This window comes from Onychostruthus taczanowskii, unplaced genomic scaffold (assembly GCF_017590055.1).
Source record: "Onychostruthus taczanowskii isolate IOZ18803 unplaced genomic scaffold, ASM1759005v1 scaffold5, whole genome shotgun sequence".
In the NCBI taxonomy this organism is placed as follows: Eukaryota; Metazoa; Chordata; class Aves; order Passeriformes; family Passeridae; genus Onychostruthus; species Onychostruthus taczanowskii.
In genome coordinates this window covers 15,810,595-15,826,320 of record NW_024502568.1, presented here as the reverse complement: position 1 = coordinate 15,826,320, position 15,726 = coordinate 15,810,595, and the positions used below count along the sequence as shown (strand labels likewise).

Below are 15,726 nucleotides of genomic sequence, written 5' to 3'. Positions count from 1 at the left end.
AGTTCCCAGCTGATCCACTGCCTGCTGGAGCCTGGGCAGGAAAAGCCTGGCATCCCTCCACTGCTTCCCATTCTCCTGAGCTGGGATTCAGCCTTGGGTCCAACACAGAGAGAGAAAAGTCAGGAAATTGTATCAGGGCAGGCACAGCTGGAAGATATTTTATTGTTCTGGTGCTGCCCATGATCTTTTTGCTCAGGAGCTGATGCCGTGGTTAGATAAGGAAAAGCTGATTATTGGGATAGGAACCTGCCAAAGCTGTAGAAGATCTGCTTTTAATTCTTTGCTTTGATTCAGGTTTACTCTTTCTGTCCCTGGGCAAGTTATTTAATCCCTCAGCTTTTTCTTTTTTTTTTTTTTTTTTTTTTTTTTTTTTTTTTTTTTTAAAAAATGAAAAAAAATATTTTGATGAAAATGGAAAAGGACATTTCCATGCACCACAAAAGACTGAATTTGAAATTGAAGGTGTTCAGATAAGCTTTGTCTAAGGCCAGTGCATTACAGATAAAAATCAAATAATTAGTAATAATTCAAAGATCTGCCACATTAAGTGAATTTGAATAATATTTTGATTTTTGCATTTATTATCTCTGAAAAGAATTCATTAATGTTGTCAGTGGATACTGAGATTTTTCAAATAGGCTGCTTCTGAAGAGATTAGGCTGCCATAAATTTTAAAAGGGATTATTTTAAAGGGATGCACCTGAATCCAAAGGTTCCCTGTCAAATATGTACCTTGTGATCTTTTTCCAGCATGGAGGAAATTTGTGAGGCGGAACGGGCACTTTGTGGCAGAGGGTGATGGGCTGGGAGTAACCTCAAACACTCCTGGATTGTCACACAATGCCTTCTGGATTGCCTTGCCTTGTGCCAAGAAAGAGCTCCATAATTAATGCACTCTTTCTTGAATGCTGGCCTAGGACTTCCCTGGAATTCATCTCCTCAGCTCTACCCAGCAAAAATCTCTATTTTTCTCTTAGGAGTGCAGTGGTAGGTCCTGAGAGATTTTATAGAGTGAAAGCAGAAAAGCTTCTCTGAAAAAACAGCAGGGACATCCAGAGTCTTGGAAAACATTACAGCTTTATTTCAGCCTTCCTCAGACTTATTGTTCAGCCTTCCTCAGCTTCATTGTTCAGTGCTGATGGGCCCCAAAGAGATTGGATGTGACAGAAATCCCTGTCTGCAAATCCCAAACCCGAGGAGACGGATCTTGGTGTCACCAGGTGATCACACAGGCAAAATTCCCCAACACTTCTCCTAGCACAAGGCTGTGTGTTCCTCTCATCGATTGCCACAAAAAAGCTTTAGATTTCAGTGCCTACATGAATAAACCAGGTGTTTCTGGAACTCCTGGATCCCAGGAAATGCTGTTCTTGGAGCACCACACATCCAGCTGCTTCCTGGGGTCAGCAGCCCTCCTGTGCAGCACACGGGTGGGAAAACTGCAGCTCTTGGGAGGATTTAGTGAGTTGGGTGTTCTTGTCTGCTCTGGAGCTGTAGAAGTCTCTGGAATTTGAAGACACTCAGTCAAAGCCCTGAGCATTAGGCTTTGCTACTTTTTTTTCCAGATCCTCTGACCACAAGAACACACCCAGAGCTCCCCTTCTGCAGCATGGATGTGGCTTTTAAGGAGAAGGTGCCATTTCTCAGGGGAGTCTGAATTTACAGGAGCCTTCTTAATATTATCAGGAGCTAGTTTTATGGCATTGGGGGGAAAAATGGGGAAAGATTTAAGCCCCTGGAGGCAGCTTTGCATGCAGTGCCAGTGACAGAAGGATCTGACCCTCTGTGATGTTTTTATTCTGCTTTTTCCTCACAGGCAAACACAGTGAATAATGTATGGTGTGTACCTTCATACATTGCACTGATTTACCTCATCCATGACCCTCTGAGGTCCTTCTATCCTAGACTGGATGCAGTCCATTAGGATTTTAATTGCATTCTGCCTCTCCATAGCACGCTACTTGTTGCCACTCAAGATGGAAAATGTGCAGGACTACTTGTATATGTTTTCCCTTGGGAGAAGTTTGAACTTTTGTAATGGTAGGGAGTGAGAAAATCAAAATATGTTAAATCAAAGTCCCAGCTTAGGAATGTTACTGTGACAGCAACATTTTCTCATGCCAGTAAAGCAAGCTTGTTCTTTTAAAACATCCTGTATGTGCCATGATCTTCTTACAAAAGTCCATCCATAGTTGTTGCGGTTTTATGAGACTTTAGTACTCTGAATTTCTTCTGCAAATGTTGAGCAATGAATATGGATGTGTTGTGTTTGCCCTCCTAACCTGATTTGTGCAGTTGAAATGAAAAAAGCTCTGTAATACTTCAGAAGCAATGATGTTATTTGGTTTGTGGCGTTGTCTCTTTTGGTCCTTTAGCCTGATTTTGGGAGATGACCAAGAATAGTAAAAAAACCAATTATGCAAAGCTCATGCAACCCTCCCAAAAATGAGCAAGAAATAAAAAAAAAAAAAAAATTAAAAAAAAAAATAGCAAAAAGCCCAATATAATTTTACGTGCATTGAATATGTACAGTGCCACCAGCACCCTCCTTCAAGCCCAGGAGTTTTGCTCTCAAGCTTACATTTTTCTAGTAATTCAGAAAAAGCTATTTTCCTCTTCTTAGAGTTTTGCTGTTGGCCATTTTATAGCATGGTTTGAGCTGGAAGGGTCCTTAAAGCTCATCTCATACCAGCCCCTGCCATGGCAGGGACACCTTCCACAGTCCCAGGTGCTCCAAGCCCCAGTGTCCAATCTGGCCTTGGGCACTGCCAGGGATCCAGGGGCAGCCACTGCTGCTCTGGGCACCCTGTGCCAGGGCCTCACCACCCTCACAACCAAGAATTTCTTTCCAATATCTGATCCAAACCTACTTTCTTTCATCACCCCTGTCCTGGCACTCCATGTCCTTGTCACAAGTCCCTCTCCTTCCCTCTTGTCAGCTCCTTTATTTGACAGCAGTAAATCAGCCCTTCTTCAACTTGAGAACACAGAGAAGCTGAGGGAAGAAAGTTCTTTGCAAGAGTCAGGAGAAACTTATCCAGCATGCTGAAGTCACTGTTTATTTTGTGGTGTGTCATTTATCATTTTACAGCCAAATTTTAGAGACGCCAGCATGGCACTTCTCAGCTCTGCAGTAAATCTCCTACCCCAGGAGCCCTTCCAACTAAAAGGCAGACAATTAGGATTTTCAGAGTGCTGCTCACTTGTTACAGTTGTTTACCAAATACTAAAGTTGTGTGCATTGCAAGTGATAGATGTACCCTTCTTTTCACTGCGATAACAAAAAGTTGTCTGCTTGGCAATAATCGAGATTTTTCCATTTAATCTAACATGAATGGCAAAATCTATTCACTGAAGGAGGCTGGTGAAAGAGTTGCAAAGGACTGGTTTAGTGTCTAAAACAGAGCTGGGTTTGTTCAATTGTTTTTGTGGGGTTTTTTTTCTTTTTTTTTCAAAATCTCCTTTTTTTTTTTTTTTTTTTTTCCCTTTTGGGGGCATTACTATAGAATGTCCAGAAGTGATTTTCCAAATCCTACTAAATATTTACCTCATCTTTAGTTTCAGATGTGTAAAAAAACCTCAGTTTTCTGTTTTGTACAAGGCTGGGTGAACTGGGGCTGAAGGTTTTACTCTTGTTCCATCCTTGTCCCTTTTTGGTCTTCATTAAAAGCCTGACTCTCTTTAGTGAGCACATGAAGGCTGATTTGTCCTTTAAACACAGGCACAGTGGGTTCAGTGTGGGAGTGTGTGTTCATAGGTAGTTTGCTATTATTACTTGGTTTTAAAAGAAAAAACTAATCAAAGTTGTATTTGTACAGGAGCAGTACCTGGGGAAGTTCTTTGGTGTGTCTGTCCTTCCAGGCACTCCTGATCTCCAGTTTTTATGCTCTGCTGCTTCTCCAATCCCTGCCCCAAAGTCCCCTTTTCTTCTTTCCAGTGCCAAGAGCTTTCCTAGCCCTGGTTTCACTCGCAGACTGTAGCTTAGCTGAGAACCTGTGCTGAAGAAGAGCAGCTCCAGAGCCCTGCTGGTTGCACATAAATATGGAATTTAATCATCCTGGACTGACTTCACAGTCCAAATGTTCCTCCAAGCCACAACTCTCCTCCAAGTCCCTGCCTACTGAAACCAGGTGTTAGGGGGAAAAATAAATCACTGTTGCCCTTTCTGAGTAACAAATGGGAGAGGAGAGTTGGGCATTGCCTTCTCCAGCCTTCTCCTGCCCTGTACACACATTTCCACAGGTAATGCCCCAGCAGTGGGAAACTCCACAGCTTTAATCCAGAACACAGGAAGCAGCATTTTACATTTCCTTATGCTCTTCTTTAGCTGGATCCAGATGAGGCATAACTGAAGTATTTGACTTTTTTAGATGAAAGGGGATTTTGCTGTAAATCAGGTGATATTAAAAAAAATCTGCCTATTGGGGATTGATCAGGATGGTGTAGGAGTGCAGTAGTCCTGTGATCAATTGTTTCTCTGTCCCTATCTCTTGCTAATAAATACAAGAATAACTGCAGGCACCAGTTATTCTTCTATTGAAAGAAATGGAAATTTTGCTGGTTGAAATTCACAGATGTTTCATCCTTGAGGATTTATTACTTTTTTCCCATCCTCTCTGATAATAACAGCAGAACTAATAAATGTTCTGCAGCTGAAAAGATGATCTTTGAACACTGCATAAATCTGTTCTAGATAAGCCATTTATCCCAAATTCTGCATATAAAAGGAGAGGAGAGCAGCAAGTCTCTCACCCCCTGGAATCCCAGAATATTATCTCACCAGGATTTTGCTTCTATGTGCTAGGCTTTTTGAACAGTCTGTTGAATCCAGATTGGCATGACTTTGCCAAATGGGATTTCCACTGCTAGCAGCCTTATAAGCTTGATTATATTAAATAATGTGCAGTCATTCTAAGTTATGAAAAGTAATTTATTTATTCTCTTTTTCAAGGAGCAACTGGGTGACCTCTTACCGAGTGTTGGTGAGCAATGATAGCCACGCCTGGACTGCTGTCAGGAACGAATCTGGAGATGTGGTGAGTAGAACAAAACATGTTTTATGAGGAAGAGCAGAGGTGGGAAAGCAGGGCTGGCCACAGATTAGTCAGTGGTCCCATTGATTTTAAGAGCAAATCTCAAGGTACAGAATCAGAATTGCCTAGGGGGAATGGGGGGATTGCCATCCTCGAAGAGCAGTTCTGGCCCGAGCCACCACCAGCCTGGACCTGAAAGGTGATTTTACATTTCTCTTACCAAAGCCACTCCGGGACAGTTTGAAGCACTGATGCCCTTTCTCCCTGTTTGGCCTGGCCAGATTTTTGAAGGGAACAGCGAGAAGGAGATCCCAGTGCTGAACATGCTGCCGGTGCCGCTGGTGGCGCGTTACATCCGCATCAACCCCCGCTCCTGGTTCCAGGAGGGCAGCATCTGCATGAGACTGGAAATCCTGGGCTGCCCCTTGCCAGGTGAGACCTTTGTTAATTCGTGTTGGCACGGCTGCCTGTGGCAAGACTCAAAAACTGCATTTCCTTTGGATAGCTTTGCTTTTGGTATAATATTTTAGTGGGTAGGGTTGTGCAAAAAGAGACTGAAATATCTGCCCGAGCCCACAGACAGTATCAGGATAACTTTTGATATGCAAGCCATAGTATCTGCAAGTGCCTTTATTAAAAAAAAAAACAAGATTGCATGTGTGATCTAACAGTTTTCTAGGGCAATTTGTATGTAAATTATCATGATCCCTTTCTCTCCCCTAAAACTGCATCTTAAGAGGAAAAAAGCAAAAATGTCAGTATTTGGAAAGGTGATTTTTATTGAGTGCAGCAGTTTTTTACCCTGTTTTCTTACTGGCTTTACACCCATCCACGGCTAGATTCTATTTGGCAGTGCTGGCATTTGTTACCCTACAGCTTCATGGGTCTGTGTCAGTGGGTGAAGCTGGGAACACATCCCCACTTTCAGCACTGTCCTGCTGAGTGCTCTTCCAGCTTTTCACAGATCTTGGATTCACATGGAAACAGCATCAGAGCATCCCCCTGGTAGTCATTTATTGAGTTAATTGCCCGCAGTGGCTGATTCAGTATATTCCTGAAAGAAAATACCAGAATCATTCATTGAGAAGCACAATGGGAATGGGGTGTGTTCATTCAAAATGTAATTGGACTGAAGAACTAATAGGTTTTGATAAGTGCTGACCCATCTTTTTAGCTCAGAAAGAGCTGGCATTTCTTTCTCCATGCTCATTTTGCGCGTCGCACGCGAGGTGCCTGGAACAAAGCTGTTCCTCAGGCTCCAGAGGCTTTTCCACGGATGTTTTCTTCCTCTAGGATGGGACATGTTTTTGCAGCTCCCTCTAAGTGGATTCCTCACCCTTTATTGGTGTCATTTTACTCATTCCAAATTAAATATCTGGATGGTTTGGCTGTAGGAGCAGTGACTTTGACAGTGCTGATCTAACACTCTGTATTGACTGTGGGACTGGAAATCAAGTGCTCTTCTTTTCTGACAGTTTTTTTTTTTTTTAATAAAAATGACCAATTTTCCTAAATTCACTAAAATCAGGAGGTGGAGCTCTGTTAGTACACACACTTCTAGCCTTTCCAAAGCCCGGGGCATAGGGAAATGCCCCAACAACTAAAGGAGGGTGGAAGGAAAGAAACGCATTTTTCATAACTCTGAATTTCTTTTCATGTCTTCTAGGCTTGTGATTTTAGGGTTTATGCCTTCGTTAATCCCTGAATATATTAAACCATTTGCATTCAGTCTGTGCTCTGTATCACCTTTCCATCAAGAAAGCTCACAAGGGAGGGTAATAAAGGAATAAGGAGAAAGGATAAAAGAAAAATAAAAAATCTGAATAAGATTGATATTCTAGCTTAGCACTGTCTGAATGAGATGGAAATGGTTAAAGACAGAACCATTCCTGTGGGTAGGGCTCTGTCTATAAAACCTGCTGCATGTGCTAGATGCACTAAGAATTGGATAAATCATGATAAAACACTAGACAACTGGAACTAATCTAAGCAGTATTATGTAAGATAATTGCAATTTTTATCAGTGAAATGCTTATATCTTATCCATAACATACATTTTTGTTGTATCTTAGTAGTAGCTCTGAAAAAAAAGAAAGTAAGAAAAAAAGCTGTGTTGTCCAAATATGTCATCTTATCCATAACATACATTTTTGTTGTATCTTAGTAGTAGCTCTGAAAAAAAGAAAGTAAGACAAAAAGCTGTGTTGTCCAACTATGTCGGTGCTATCTTTGGGCAACAGAAAGGATTTGCTGTTTCACCAAGAGAAAGACATTTCTCCGTGGAGGAAAGATGCCAGAAAATCTTACCTGTAACAACAATCAGTGCTGCCATGTCTCAAAAAAGAGGGCAAAAAGAGGACAAAACCCAAAAACATTTAATTCCCTCTCCACTTTCCAAAAATGCTGGTATTTACATAGAGGGGGCTGACACATACAGTCTTTTGCAATTGCCTCAGAGGGATGGATGTGCTTTCCTTGCCTTTTCTTTCTCAAACCTAAGGAAGGTCAAAATGAAATTGCATGTGATCAAAAGCACCCAGAGATTGGAGAGAGAAAATTAGTTGAGTTCTTCATGAATTTATTTATATTGTAGAGTATTCAAGACAAGAGACAATTATTTTAACAGAATAAATTTGTGATGGAATTTAATTTTTAATAGCTCTTATATAGAAAACTATCACTGGTACCATGATCATGCCATTACTTTGAACCCAAGATAAATAAAGAATTTTAACAGCTCTGTAATGGAGTACTGTGTTTTGCAGTGGCTTCAGTGTTATTTTTACTGCTTCTCTCTTAGTGCCAGGCTACCTGGTCAAGTGTAAAGTTCTGTTCATTTCTTGATAAAAATGTGACTTTTTACGAGTATCTTTCATTATAAATGTCCATGTAAACAGCAGTTCTAAATCCAGCATCTACTTCTGAGAATAAAAGAAGAATAGAATCAGTTTATAGTTGAAAAATATTATTTCATTGCTGATTTCATGTGTGATGTTAATGCTCATGAGCAATGCTTATGAGGCTGCCATGAAATAGATCATGTGGAAAAAAACTTAAGATCACCTGATGTGGCTGCCAGTGGATTTATTTCAAGATTACACATGTGCTGTCTGTGAGATGTTCAATTTGGTGAAGACAAGTCAAATTCACTTAAATTGCATGGAAATTAAAAAAAAAACAACCCAGTCATTTGTGAAATAGCACACTGGGGTTTTTAAGGCAGTCTAAGGGATTTAAACTAGAATATTCTTTTTATTAAAAACTTCTCTGAATCCCTTGGATTGCCTTCATTATGCCCTACATTTGGAGCAGCACTTCTGAGAAGCTGAAACGCGCTGGAAGCATCAGGGCCTCACTAGCTGAGGTGCTGTAGAGCTGTAATAAGTGAAAATGCCTTTTTTCATCAACTGCCAAGCAATTGGTCCTTTCTGGTACTTTTTCTGGGCAGTTTTCAGAGCCCTCATGCTGCAGAGTCATTGGGCATGAGCCCACTTGGAGTTTTGGGATCCCCAGCTCAGGAAGTGGCATCAGAAGGTCATAGAGCTGTTGGAGACCTCAGAGATGATCAGAGGGATGGAGCAGTTCTGCTGTGAGGAAAAGCTGAGGGAACTGGGATTGTCCAGCCTGGAGAGGAGAAGGCCTTGGGGTGATGTAACTGTGGCCTTCCAGGGCCTGAGGGAAGCTACAAAAACGATGGAGAGAGAGACTTTGGACAAGAGCTGGAGTGTCAGGACAAGGGAATGGCTTCCCAATGGCAGAGGGCAGGATTAGATGGGATTTTGGGAAGGAATTGTTCCCTGGCAGGGGGAACAGGCCCTGGCACAGGGTGCCCAGAGAAGCTGTGGCTGCCCCTGGATCCCTGGCAGTGCCCAAGGCCAGGCTGGACATTGGGGCTGGGAGCACCTGGGACAGTGGAAGTGTCCCTGCCATGGCAGGGGTGGGAATGGATGGGATTTAAGGTCCCTTCCAAACCAGGCCATTCTGTATTGCTATGAATCTGTTATTTAACAGCTTTAGTCACTTGTGCATCTTTACAAGATAAGGATGAAGGGCACAAGGTGCCTCTACCAGCAAACTTCATTACCTCTACTTGTGATGTACAGACAGATTAGTGGTAGAAAAAAGCTAAGATATCCCTCTGTATAAACATGAGTACCACATTTTGCAGGATCTTTTCTCCATGGAAGAAAGAGTGACTTTATCCAGAATTTCTGTGAATAAACCAGTATATTTCTCTTATAACTCTTCTGTGGTTTGAGCTTTTCAGTCTCTCATTCTCACTTTTATTTTTAAAAAAAGAAAAAAAATTGCCAAAGTGGACCCATCCAGCTGTGTGCAAGCCTTGTTTGCCTTTCTACATTTTAGTTTTTAATGTTCTAATCTGTATTCCTGCTGCAGTAGAAATCCAGCGATCCAAGCAGGCTGCAGCAGAGCCTGGCAAAGTATGAGTGTTAATTCCCCAGAGAACTGTCAAATTGAGCTCTGTTGTTGAGGAAGGGCCAGAGATACCATCATTCTCACTGCACAGCTTTTTTAAGTTTCCACCAACTCTACAGCATTCACAATCATTCCCATGATATTAGTGTTTGATGTATGGAAAAAGAGCCAGGCTTTGAAAGGCATGGGATTAAAGTATCAGGGAAAGAAATCGGTTGCTGTATATTTTGGCTCATGGGGATACAGAAAACTTTCAACATCCTGGCAGTTTTATGACGTTTATTTTTATATTTTTACAACGTGGAGGTATTTTTTCAGTGATGAAGATATTCTATGGGGCATTGAACACATTGTCTCTTTTGAGAAGAAGTGGGGATTTTCCTTATGATTTCCATTTCTCATCAGTATATTAATGAGCAATTTCTACAAATTAACATGGGTTTTGATGAGACAAAATTTTTGGACATTTTTCTGTCATATCTTATAGAGCAGCCTTCAAATGACCTTCCAGCATCTCTGCTGTAGATTAGGAAATGGAAATGGAGACAAGGATGGGTCATGTTACTGGGAAGCTTAATGGGACTTGCATGTTTCATTTCATAAATAACTTAAATAGTGCAAAAGACCCCCAACAATTTAGGATTTTATGGGAATATTTAGTGGTTTTAACACCAGAAATATAAAACTTAAAACTGTTATAAAGTATTTTGCACTGTTGTGAGTTTTCCATAATTTCAGTGAGGATCATAAATAAATAGTGCAAAAGACCCCCAACAATTTAGGATTTTATGGGAATATTTAGTGGTTTTAACACCAGAAATATAAAACTTAAAACTGTTATAAAGTATTTTGCACTGTTGTGAGTTTTTCCATAATTTCAGTAAGTAATTGTTGCTGTGGGATGGTAACTACATATTTTTCCTACTCAGATTTGTTCTTTTTTCCCCCACCTAAAAAAGTCACAGCTGACAGGTGATACTGTTTAAAACCATTTTTTTCTCTAGGGACAATGTCTTTTTGTGTTGCAATAAGACAGGATGATATTTAGGCTTTTTCATATTTCACTTTTCCTCTAATAATTGGAAACCAATGAAGATGATTTTGTGTGAAGGGAAACAATTTTTCATAGAAGCCTGACAACCACTGGCTTGACAAATGATTACTCAAAATTCCAGACATCCCAGATGTGGCAAGTTAAGGAATGTGTCTGATGTTTTCCAAATAGACTTGTTTGTCTCTGAAAATACATCATAATAGATTAGGCTAGGAGCACATTTATCAGGAACTCCAAAGCTGAGCCATAACAGTCTTGGCCTGTTTGTTTTTGGGATTTTTTTCCAGGTGAAGGGCCTGAAATGTCAAGGAGACAAAAGATTATTTTCTAACCACATATCCTCCTTTGATACTTCAAAATGAACAAACTATAAATAATATCCATAAATAAGTGAATATGTAATTTTTTAGTAACAAACACCTTGGACTTCTGCAGGAACTCTTTTGGAAGATAATTAGGAATACTTAATATGCCAAGTGATTCCTTTCCATGTTTTGCAATCAGTGCATGGACTTGGAAAATACTCATCAGAAAATACTCATCAGGAAAACTAAAATTCCTTGCAATAGTAAATTAATCAAGTGGACACAAAGCATTTACTGTGGCTTTTTCCTCTGATTTGATTTTTCTTCCACTCTTTTATCTTGCATCTGACTCATCATTTCCCAATGACTTTTTCCCTCCTCTGCAGCCTAAGGCTGCCCTTCTGCTTTTCTGTTGAAATTTAGGTTTTTTGTGCAGAGGAGCTGTCTGGAAAGCTGGTGCCTCCTTGCTTTTGTTGAGATCTCTATGAATTGATTGTGTAGTGATTAGGAAGATTTCAAATTAGTTGTTTCTCTGAGTTTTGTTTTTGAAACCTGTTTTAGATACACACAGGACAGTGGAATTCAGATTTCCACATTTCTTACATGCGTTGTGCCAAAAGCACTTCTATATTTGAAACGCCTAAGAATGAGTAAACTCCTTTTTTTCTTTTCTCAGATCCAAACAATTATTACCACAGAAGAAATGAAATGACAACCACTGATAATCTGGACTTTAAGCATCACAACTACAAGGAAATGAGGCAGGTAGGCAAAGAAGGATGGTGTATGATGGAGGGTGGATGGGTGTAGGCTTTTCAGCCCTGTGGAATCTGAATTCCACAAAAATTAAAATATTACTTTCATGTGAAAATATTATTAAACTCTGTCTGCAATATGCTTTTAAAATATTTTCTTGGTTTCATCTATTAAAAGAAGCAGTCCAATAAAGTCCCAAAGTCTTAATTTGTACATAAATTAACCTGGCAGAGGTGACACTCTATGGCAGAGGAAGTATTTTCATATAATGTGCCACTCTTTTTCTTCCATATGTATTTGAGTGGTGAATGACACAGTGATTTCTCCTTCTAGATTTGACTCTGATTTAGCCATCAGTTTTCTCATCTGTTTCTGTGGGTTTGAATAATCAGAATAAACTCTAGAGTCCAATTCCATATTCACAGTTGTGAAAATCAGCAAAAATTCACCAGAAACACCAGAAAAAAAACCTCTGCTAGTATAATTTTAAACCTACCAGCATTGTTAATTTTGTTCCTGTAACTTCAGACAAGTTCTTGGTTTTGTTATTGTTTTTAATCTTGCTTCATATCACCACAGACACAAGTGTGGGTTTGTCCTGAAGAAATATTTCTGCCCACTTTCTCTTCAAATATAAAGATAATATGTTTGGACTTGATGTGTGTGAATCACTTGCTGTGTGCTGGATTTTCAGTGTATTTATACTGCATGAATCACCACTGGGTTTTATTGAGCAATTGTGTACTGAGTCACACGTTTATTTTGGTAGAGATTTCATGGCCTATATTTCTTAGCACAAGGATTAGACGAGTAGGAACTCAATTGGCATAATTACTGTCAGGAACAATAAAATAAAATGTATTTATGTTGTCATTGCAGAAAGACAGGTTGGTCAGGTTAGAAGTATCTTGGGAAAAAAAACACAGCTTTAAACCAGAATGTTTTTGCACTCTTCATACAAATGCAAAATCTGTGACTGTGGTTGAGGATTGTGAACTGTGTGCTCTCCCAATTTCTGTTTTCTTCTGTGTCAAAATAGTTAATTTTTTTGGAGATAATTGGATTTTAATTGCTGATGGGCAGAATATTATGGGTTGCATTGCAACCAGTCTTATATTCCCAAAACTATTCTCAAAACTTCAGTGCAATATAGAATAATAACTTTCACAGTAAACTTCTTATTAAAAACAAACAACCAAACAAAAACAACAATCAAATACATCCCCAACCCCCAAAATATGCATTATTTTCACTTTTCATGGCTACTTCACCACAAACCATCTTAGAAAAATGCTGTTGTTTGATTTATTATCAATACTGAAGGGGGAGGAGATGGTGTTCCCTGGGCCATGTTTTGGAAGCATCACATTTCGTTGCCATAAGTCAAGTATTTGTGAGAGGGAGGGATTTTCTCAGTGTCAGGTTATTTTAATAGAACTCTCTGGTTAGGAAGATGAAATTTGCAGCTCCAGTTTTCTCCTTGTAAAAAAAAGAGCATTCAATATTCTTCTTCCAGTCAATGGGAACCCTCACTGTGTTTTGTGTGCAGGATTGTTTCACAGCCCAAAATATTTTATATTTGTTCATTTCTATGTATGTATTTGTATATACTCATGTGGTACAGGAAGCTGCTACATGTTTGGTGTGGATATTTGAGTACAACCTTGTCTTTGAGACAACAAACCCAGATCATAGGTGAAATATTGTGCCGTTTGTAGGAAATGGGAATGAGAAGATCAAATATGAAATATGCTGATTTTCAGCATTTTATTTCCATTAACTCCACTGCATTACATGTTACCAAAGAGTCACAGTAAATGTTACTACAAAGACTCTAATGCAGGAAAAGTTCTTTGACTCCGAAAATAATCACATGTTTGCAATTAAAGACATGATGGGGAGTTTGCTGAGGCCAATACAAATATTTCCACTGAATGTAATGGACTTTGAACTTGGTTCTGGGCAATTTTCTCACTATTAATGAGCATTTCCATACTTTCAACCACTTTTCTAAATTGATGTTCCTGGTATCCTGTGAGCACTGGAGTGCCAGGCACGTCAGGAAAGCTTCTGCACGTGGAAGTTTCAGAGTCAGGAGTTTCAGAGGAGCCCTGAGACAACAGTGGGCTCACATTCCCCATTCCTCAGCTTGTGGAGCTGCATGGATGCAGGGAAACATCAGCCAGCTCAGTTTGCTTCAATTTGCAGAAGGTGTGAGGAGAGAAATTAGTAAACACAGGTCTGAGTCAGTAACATTATTTATACAGTAGGGGTTTAGCCTTTAGCTAAAATAGAACTGCTTTTAATGCAATATCTCTGCTTGCTGGCACAGCGGAAAAATTCATATTTCTATTGAAATGTGGCAACCTGCAAAATAAATACATTTCTGTGCACTGACACCCTAGGTCACCTCAAGTACCTTATCTTGTAGTGCCTCACAGAGTGGTTGTTTTAATCACTCTCCATTATTTTAATTACTCTCCATAGCATAATGTTTTAAAAACGAGATAGCAGAGCTATAAATTCATGAACTAAACATAAAGTTTTTACAATTAAAAAGTAATCAGAGAAGCAAATGAAGAGTTGGTGCCACATCCAATTTAGAATGAACCAATTCATTGTGGATCTATTTTGATGCTGCATTGTCTAAATATATTCTTCTTTTTCTCTTTTTTTGTTGGCAGCTGATGAAAACTGTGAATAAAATGTGCCCAAATATAACAAGAATTTACAATATTGGAAAAAGCAACCAAGGACTGAAGCTGTATGCAGTTGAGATTTCTGACAACCCAGGAGAACACGAAGTTGGTTAGGATTTTAATCTTAGCTAAATCTGTTGAAGGGGTGTTGGGATTTGGCTTTTTTCCCCCTCCTCTTTCTCCATATCTGCACTAATTATCACTGATGGAATTATATTCATGGCAGCAAAGATTTCAAGTGTATGTGGGAGGAACCTCAGTGCTGTATTTCTAAATTGGGAAGGGGAGAGTGAGCACAAATAGAGGACATTTTGAATGTGGGATCAAAGTCTTTAATGATCATTCTTCACAGTAATAAAATAAAGTGAACTTTAATACTGGGGGATGGATTTTAGTTATGGGATTGATGTAGCTTTGGATAGAAATTTGCCTTTTTTGTGTGGGGTGAGTGCATTGCAAGCAGGGACAAGTCAAATCTCCAAATAATTTTTTACTCATGAGGTCTGGGGTTCAATTTCCTACCATGATATAATTCTTCAGCATAGAAACTCATTCAGTCTTTGGTCCTTCTCACTGTGATAGTGCCTGGGACAGCAGTTGGAATAAAGGAATTTTGTGCTTTGCTGGATCCATGAATACCCTGATAATGTGTTTAGATTGGTTGGTAGGAAAATTCTCTCCTAGCAAAGTGCTTTTCATGTGACTTTTAGACCTTCAAAACTGTTAAAATATACCTATAACATGCTGAAGTTGTGAGTATAATTAAAGGTCTGTTTAATTAAATATGGGTTTTAAACGTTTTACACAGTGGCTTTAGATATCACTAATACATAAGCCAGTTCTAAAATAGCAGCAAAGAGCAATTTATTTCTCCAAAGTGACATTTTCACCTCTCATCTGTGCAGCTGAGACATTTCTCCTCACTCCTTAAGTGAAATGCTGCTGATTGACATCGATGCCATTTGACAGAGATTTCATTTGCTGCTCTGACTACAATTCTGCTCCGTGGTTTTTTTCCCTACAGGCGAGCCAGAATTCCACTACATTGCAGGAGCTCATGGGAATGAAGTGCTTGGACGAGAGCTAATCCTTCTGCTAATGCAGTTCATGTGCCAGGAATACCTGGCTGGGAACCCACGCATTGTGCACCTCATCCAGGACACCAGAATCCACCTGCTGCCCTCAGTGAACCCTGATGGATATGACAAGGCCTATAAAGCGGTAATTAGGATGATGAACACTTCAAGGAATTATTTTCTTTCCAGTAGATGAATCAAAAATGCTCCTCTTGTCTTTATTTTCTTCAAAGATTGCGTTTTGCGAGCGATCGAAATTTAAAAATGAAAAGATGGGCACATCAAAGTAAACACAAACCATCTTGGGAAAAAGCTGAAAGAAACAGTATTTGATGTGATGTTGGCTAACAGGAAAATGTTCATGAA

The 15,726-nt window shown here is 39.6% G+C and overlaps 1 protein-coding gene across 1 annotated transcript in view; it reads left to right on the top strand.

Moving 5' to 3' along the window:
* Positions 1-15,726, top strand: part of CPXM2 (carboxypeptidase X, M14 family member 2) — a 66,001-nt gene that overhangs the window by 35,602 nt on the left and 14,673 nt on the right. Inside the window, exons 4-8 of the mRNA XM_041415886.1 lie at positions 4,952-5,036; positions 5,315-5,465; positions 11,506-11,594; positions 14,270-14,393; positions 15,309-15,505. Of these exons, the coding sequence (XP_041271820.1) occupies positions 4,952-5,036; positions 5,315-5,465; positions 11,506-11,594; positions 14,270-14,393; positions 15,309-15,505 (646 nt within the window). The remainder of the gene's footprint in view (positions 1-4,951; positions 5,037-5,314; positions 5,466-11,505; positions 11,595-14,269; positions 14,394-15,308; positions 15,506-15,726) is intronic.